At 36.4% G+C, this 8071-nt stretch overlaps 1 protein-coding gene across 2 annotated transcripts in view; it reads right to left on the bottom strand.

Annotated features, from left to right (window-relative positions):
- Window positions 1-1519: 1519 nt before the first annotated feature.
- Window positions 1520-8071, bottom strand: part of HSF2 (heat shock transcription factor 2) — a 33066-nt gene continuing 26514 nt past the window's right edge. The window contains exons 11-13 of one of the 2 annotated variants that reach the window (XM_023651000.2): window positions 5803-5856; window positions 2978-3062; window positions 1520-2530 (exon numbers count right to left, since the gene is read on the bottom strand). In XM_023651000.2, the coding sequence (XP_023506768.1) occupies window positions 2238-2530; window positions 2978-3062; window positions 5803-5856 (432 nt within the window). In that variant the 3' untranslated portion in view covers window positions 1520-2237. The remainder of the gene's footprint in view (window positions 2531-2977; window positions 3063-5802; window positions 5857-8071) is intronic. The other variant, XM_023651001.2, reaches the window with a different exon arrangement.

Genomic DNA, 8071 nt, shown 5'->3' with positions numbered 1-8071 from the left:
ACATAATAAGAGTTTGTTCCTCCCTCACCTGAAGTCTAAAATGGGTGTCCAGGATTGACAGGTGGCTCTCCTCTAAGCAGGGATTCAGGAAGATTACATGGGGCTTTCACAGGCAGACCTGGAAGTTCTGTACCTCACTTCTGGGTTTATTTTTTGGACCTCGGTTACATAGATTATTTCCACCTTTGTATACAGGGAGCTAACTGCATGATGGGAAGATGAAATGGTTTGGCAATCAGTTAACAGTCTCTGCCACATATATTTATACTGTTGATCAACTGTGTATTTCTGACTGGAGACAAACTTAATGCTTAGAATCTTAAGGTTACAGGAAACAATTGCAAATTTGGTCGCAGAGAAGTGTGACAGTGTCCTCAGTGTATGACTATCACACATAATAAAAACAGGATAAAATTCTTTGGGGGAAGTGGAATGGATGATGATGGGCATCAAACCACTACAGTATTTAGATTCTTTTAGATACATTTAAAAGAAGCATGTAACAATTTTATTTTAAAACGGAACATTAACAATATCCTAAATTCTTTCCAACTATTTAAACTCAAGATGAAAAACTTTAAATGTCAACTTAAAAAGTACTAGGAGGTATAAAGTTTTGAAAATTACTTTTAGAATACTTCTAAAGCTCTAAAATGTCCCCCAGGAGAAAAAAACTTGATCATATCCCACCGTGAGGAAGGGAAGGGAAAGAAAAAGACTCTCAAGTTCTCTGCTCTCAGTCTCTAAACTCTTCATCTCATCTTAGCAGCAAAGTTACCTCTACAATTTACGCAGAAAACTGTTCTGGGGTCTTGAATTAGTTCACCAAGATCCCACTGTCAGAGCCAAGTATTTTAGGATCTGCTAAGGAGAGGTTTCTTATCCCTCTGTGCGAGGCTTTCCTTTAATTTTTACATCATGGTAAGAGAAATGCCCAGACGGAGAGAGAGAGAATATGGCCAACAGGAAGGCCATCTTTGTAATTTCTTATCAACTAGCCCTATAAAGCATTCAGATATTAACTGCATTGCTCCCAGCCTTCTGCCTGAAGGTGGAATTCTTCAAGTTGATACAAAGGTGGCCCTGGCCTTACATTAAGAAGTCTCTAGAATCCTCCTGAGCAACTGTTCCAAAGGGAGGAAATGATTTGACTATTTCTCTTATCTTCTCTCAGGGCAAAAACTGTAGACCCTTGGTGGCATCCAGTGATAATGTTCTTACCTCACCGGGACAATGAGAGGCGTACTTCTCTCAGTTCTTTATTAGAAACATAGCAAGCCAGTATCACTTTTAAATAAAGAACTTTTAAAACACATTAAATTTAGAGACATTATATTCCTTCCTTGTAGAAATACACAGTCTATCTTTTGAGATGAGGCACAAAGATCTTGGTGTGATTCATATTAAGGATAATGGACAACAGACACAGTTTACAGTTTAAGTCCATCTACTTCCCATGAAAAGGAAAAACTGTTACATATAAGTGTCACCTCCAAAGAAGACACAAAACAGACACTACTATGCAACATTCATTATATTTATTTTACTAAATAGTATGGTTCAAAAAACACAAACAAACCAGAAAACTTTTACTTAAAACTAGCCCAACGAGGTGGATGGGGCTGACAATATCCCATCCCCTTCTAGTTCTGTGTATGTGGAGCTGGAACCATATCAAGACAGTAAGCACTCAAGTATACTTTGCCTTTCCTGTTGAACATGAATGAACTCTGAACCAAGAGACAAATGAAGTTTTACAAGATACAGGCACTTTATGTTCTCAGTTTTAAAAATAAGCCAAGTGAAAAATATGTAATAAAAGTAACTGGAACAGAGAAAGTTTTAGTTCTACCATTAGTTCTAGTGACTTACACTCAATGCAAACAAACAGCATCAAACAAGTAAAACAAACAAAAGTTTAACTGGGGTTAATGGGCACAAATGTAATGTAAAAAACAATCCAATTTACTACGATTGGAGAAAAATGGCCAATTGAATCCAACTTAAAGATATGCCAATAATGTGCATTAAATCTTGTGTACCTATGTAGCTGAGTAACATCTGAAAGCTTTGCAAGAGTGCGTGGTTAGTGAGAAAAGCAAAAGGTGCTTTTGATTCCACAGTATCTGATTAAACAAAACAAAGCAATTTACAAAAAAAAGTACCAAATGATACTTTAAAATAAATAGTTCATCATTTTGATGAATATATACATGTAGAGTCCACTTCCTGGGGATTTAGCTATCTAAAAGTGGCATATCACTATCCAGAGGCGCCGGAGCAAGTTCACATAAATAAAACAGTGTGGCTTCACTAGCTTCGGCCTCAGTCAATGGCTCCAGGCGAACAAGCTTACTCTGAGTTGGTTCTGGGTCCAGGCTGCTGTCCAGAAGCTCATCAACTTCTATGGGTTTATCTACAGAGGAGGTAACTTCCGATGATGCTGTACTCCCCTGTTCAACAGCAGAAGCAGGGTTCCCATCGAGGAATGCAAGAAGTGGAAAGGCAGTGTACTGGATAAGCTGCTTATCTAGAATAAAGATTAGAAAAATTCTTTTATCATCAGCTTATAAGGAGTTCAAGCCACAGGTGGAAAAATGGAAACAGAGATGTGCATGCAAACACTACACCCTTATAGAGCCAAACAAGAAATATGATACTTTGTGTCAAAAAATTTAAAAACGTACAAGCCAGAAAAGTCTTTATTTAACAATTAAGAAATGAGGCTTCTTTCAGTTCTTCTAAAGTTAAATAGGAAAAAACCTCGAATGACATCAATATGACAAACTTCCTCTATTACCTCTCCAATTCAATTTTCTCTATTTGCTGGAATCTTGATACTTTATGCACAGAACTGAGACCAGTACGTTCTGTGCTCAATGGTTAACTACGGCAAGACTTTCTTTGGCTCTCATTAGTTTCTATGTAGGACTCGATTTAAAAAATCTATAGAAACTAATACTACATTAATACCAACCTGTTTTAGGTTTAGATTTTCTTCCATCTTCTGAAACTGGCTGAACTACACTGTTTTTGGTAGTTTCTAATCCTTTATTCTCAGACTAAAAGAGAAAAAATAATATAAAAATATTTGTTTCATATTTTATACGTCCTTGACAAACAGCAAAAAATAAAAAAAACTGGTACAGTATATGAATATTGGTATATTATTTGAAACATATGGGAAGGGGGAGCATCAGGAAAGATGGATTAGAGAGAGAGAGAGAATTGAGTAGAAGTAACAAGACTGGTTAAGAAAACTTTTGCTGTCATCAAGTGGATGAAACAAAGAACCTGAACTAGGATAACAAGCATGAAAAGGAGGAGCATTTCAACAGCAGAACAGACAGAATTTGTCAGGGGTAAAAGATGGGAATGAATCAAAGATGGCTGGTTTCAAACTGCTAATTAAGAGATAATTCTTTAAACAAACTCATTTTAAACAGTTTTGATTAAAAATGTATTACACATTTCTCTTCACTCACAAACAGAATAATTAGCAGAAGTGAACATATTTAGAACAGCTCAGGATGACAGGATGACATCCTTACAACTATCCCTATATTTGGAAGCCTCAGAGTTGAAGTGGTGTTTCTTCATTTTCTTTTTGTGGCTCTTTAAGTTCTTTTCTGTCATTTAAATTGCTTCTTTCAACCACTGTCTTCTGTCCTTCCATCTGATCATAAGGGGATTAAATCATTAATGCTGTTAAGTTCTTCAGTGCTCTTTTCAAAGATATTCAAACTGAGGTGCAGAGGTTCACAATTTTTCCCGAGTGGCTGTAAGTCCCAGATATCTGCATGCTGATTAAGTATATATGTGGTGTAACAGAAATACTAATTCCTACAATTCCTCTGATACTCATCATAAAACGAAGCAGTACAAGTTTCCAGGGTTCTGAGATAATGGCCCCAAGATATAATAAAAACTACTTAAACCTTTCTGAAAACTTACATAAAAGTGTTTCTCATTTAGCATTCACAATAAACATTAATGCAATAATATCATCCTTATTTTTATACTTCCTAAAATAGGTATTTTCCAACGATGCCATTGTTGTTATTCTTAAACATGAGAACCAGGATGACAAATGGGTTTCACCTCCCATGCAAATTCTTAAACATTAGTAGTGGTCACTCAGATTGCTGTTCTGAAGAGTCTAAGACATCTCGATCTATTAGAAAAGAGTGTTGTAATCCATGTCATATAATACCTGTCACGAGCCTAGGCAACGACAGCTGATGAGCCCATTATTGGAAAACATTAATCTAGATTCTAGAACTATAATGAAAAATCACTAATTTTTCTAATGTATTGTAGAGCAATAGACAATTTGCTGTTTAACTACTATTTCTCAAAACTGTGTTTAAGCTATTAGTTTTTGGAATAAGGAGGATGATCCAAGAATAAAGAATGACTAAATGTCTAGCAATAAATAAACACTGCAGCACATTCACTAAGTGAATGCATGATACGGGTTCATTCAACTTAAGATCTAACGTTCAGTAATATCATATTTACTGAAACAGCGTTGAAGTGGTCCATAGAATCTTATAATATAAATCTAGGCCAACTATGGTTCACATGCCAAATTCAGCATACTGCCTGTTTTTATAAATAAAGTTTTATTGGAGCACAGCCATCCTCATTCTTTTATGTATTGTCTACAGCTGCTTTTGCACTACAACTGCAGAGCTGAGTAGCTGTGACAGAGAACATACGGCCCGCAAAACCGAACATATTTACTAAGTGGCCTTTACAGTACGCCAACCCTTGCTATAAATCATCCAAATACTCAATGTATAATCAACTTCCTAGTTCAAAAATTCACAAATTCTGTCAACTCTAAGTTACCCAGGCTGTAACTCTGAAAATGCAGAAAATCTCATCAGGTTATCCTCACACACAACAACAGTCAGAAAATTCCTCCCCTTCACTCTAATCACTCATATTTATTTGATGTATTCATTTTTAGACTATAAAGAATCAAAATAAAATTTTGATTCTGCTAATCCAGAATTTACCCAAACTTCAGAGGACTTGATTTACCTTCATATTCAATGAAAACAGGGATTACCACACAATTTGATATAAATACAAGATAAACAGGAGTACATACCTATTCAAGACAATAAGTTGTACAACATAACAGAACTTCTAAACTTCTCTAACAACTTCAAATTGTCCTTATTACTCATTAAAAACTAGTTGTAAATAATTTCTTGTCAACACTTCCTAATTGCAACTGGAGTTCCCTATACATTTAAGAAAATAACAAAAACCATTACTCAAAAAAAAGTCCAAAATCCATACCTCAGTGTTTCAATTTGCCTTACCTACAACCAGTACAAATCCCTAAGGCTTTTACTGTATGCTAATAAAATGAAGGAACTTACTTAAGAATATGGGTACCAGTAAACCTTCAATAAAAAATGCTGAGAAGCTGTTTATAGAAGAAATAAGAATGTAAAATTAAGCACATAAAACATGAAGAAATCATAATTTAATAATTTATTCCCGTGATATACTTCAACAAGTCAAGTTTGGTCAGGTTCTCTGCCACCACTTTGACGGCTGATTTCATACTGGGAGTTAACTGAACAAGTGCCAGCAGAATTGGGCAATGATTAACCCCAAAACCAAAGGCTAATTTTTCATCTAGAATTTTACTATCTCGATCACACATATTAGGTAAGAATATAAAATGCTTTTTTAAGTGGGAATGATATTGCTTACTACTTACTAAGACTTTTTTCAGATTCTTAGAGCTATGGGTCCTGAGCAACATGAGTTAAAACTTACTTTTGTATTATTGATGTAATCTGTGGGATTCATCTGCACAGAACTAGTGAAAAGCTGAAAGACCAAACAAGAAAAATAATAAGTTTTAAGAATATTTAAAAAGAATTAACTGTGTGCTCAAAATTTTTATACAGCCATGTTGGGTGAAGAGATGTAGCTCCTACACCAGGAAGTTTCCATACAGTAAAACAAGTTTGGAAGAGGAAAGCAGAAAGAAAAACAAACAAAAGCAGAGCAAGCTAGCCCATGCATTATATGTTGTAAGAATTTCTCTATAAAACACTGGGGTAAATCACTTGAGGCAAATGGTGGTTTTCCCCACCTCCCCTCCTCTCCTTCATTCCCTTTATTTTTCTCTCCCTAAACGCCTTTCACTTTAAGTGGCACCCAGAGTTGAGTTCCTTGCCCTGACACTAAAGCCTTCACTGACTACCTGAGAATCACATGGTAAATTTACAGAATCTGCTCTACGATAGTGGCTCCTAAATTACCCCGTGAACCAACAGCGTACCTCCTTGTTGGTTCTTTTCACCTCACCTACCAAAAGAAGTTGTAAATGCTAAGACCACTGCTTACTGCACTCCTCAGTCCAGCCAGCTTACAGACATAACTTTTGTTTGTCATAAGCTTCAAAATCATTCATTCCACAGGGATTTACTGAGCATCTAAGAAATAACCGACATCATGAAGACTACAAGATGAAGACACTATGCCTGCTCTCCAAGAGCTTACAATCTAAAAGACAAGATAAGAAAAACATCAAATAGCAACATATGATCGGATACAATCCAGTATTAAAATAATAATGGATAGTAGGAATCAAAAGAACAAAGGGGTAAGAGAAATGAAAAAGAAGGGAATCACAGAGGCAAACAGACATACACACACACACACAGGATGAAACAAAAAGTCTTGATGAAGTTATGCAAAATGCATCAGTCACTGGATAATAGAGAGGATGGAAAGAAGAATGCATTGTTACAGCATTAGCAACAAGAAAGGAGGAGGAATGGTTGTGGGGTAAATTCTAGAAATAGATGACAACCAGTCCAAATAACATAAAAGTTCTGAGTTGAATAGTATAAGTAGTATACATAAGGTTCAAAAAGTTGAGCAAGGCCAGTCAGTGGACAAGACCACATTCTGTCAGCAATAAGAGCCTTGGGAATGGCCTGAGCAATGAAATATAGCGAGTAAAGCATTTTAGAACGAGCACACCAAATGGTTCACAGGATGAAATGAAATGCAGAGAAGTTACGGGTAGATTCCACATTCATGGTAACCCTATAAATATCCTCAGCTCTTCCTTTTCTTTCATTAACTTTTCCCCCTTTCATACCACTTACTAATCCATGAAGATGAAGAGACTCAGTTCCTTAAGAGCTGATAAGAATACACGACTGCCAATTTCTGCCAGTTCAGCTTGTCACTACCTCAGAGGCCTGAGCAGATTTTGTCTCTACTGAGAGAGGCATCTGAGGAGGGCCAGCAGTGTAAGCTCCTCACTCCTTTTATGCCCCACTCTCCCTACCCATTGACTCAGGGATACCTTCTTGTATTCCCAGGAGACACATGGTGTTCAGTAGAAAAAAGTAGACCACATATGAGAAGCTAACACAGTTGGTTGAATTCTAAAGCCAGGCCCCCTCCTGCTGACTCCACACTGGGTCACTCAATACTGAACTCTGCAGAGAGAACCCATAGCTCCTCAGCATACGTATTTATGTCCGTACCATCTTTGCCATCTCAGAGAACAAGGCAGCCTATCGGCAGACTTTTTATTTATGACAATACAGCATAATTCAAGGATGAAATAATGAAGATCTTGAATGAGAGAGGCACCAGTGGAAACACAAAGTAGGGATGGCTTGTGAATGCTATTTTGGAAAATACACAGGACTTAGTGAATGATGAGGCAAAAATAAGAAGACAAAGATGAATCCGTGATTACTTCCTGGGTGAGTAAAGAGAAGTCTGATGTCACTATAGAAAATAAGAAAGCTAAAAAGGGTAGGTAGTTTAGAGAATTAAGAAAAGTTAGGTGTTAAACACAAATAATCTAAGGCAAGATCTAACTGATAACCCAAAAGCATGGAATTAGAATTCCAGCAAAGTTTATTTTAAAAAATATTAAGAGCTGGAGTTACACATCTAAGAGCACTCCTACAAGCCAAATCCCTTCACAGAGGAAGAAAAGAAAAAGAAGAGAGGTAGAAAAAATAAAAGAGGATAAAAGACTGGGTACCTTGAGAAATATCCACAAGTAGAA

Source organism: Equus caballus, chromosome 10, assembly GCF_041296265.1.
Source record: "Equus caballus isolate H_3958 breed thoroughbred chromosome 10, TB-T2T, whole genome shotgun sequence".
Taxonomy (NCBI): Eukaryota; Metazoa; Chordata; class Mammalia; order Perissodactyla; family Equidae; genus Equus; species Equus caballus.
The sequence above is the reverse complement of the archived record's forward strand: the minus strand, read 5'-3'. Positions and strand labels throughout refer to the sequence as shown.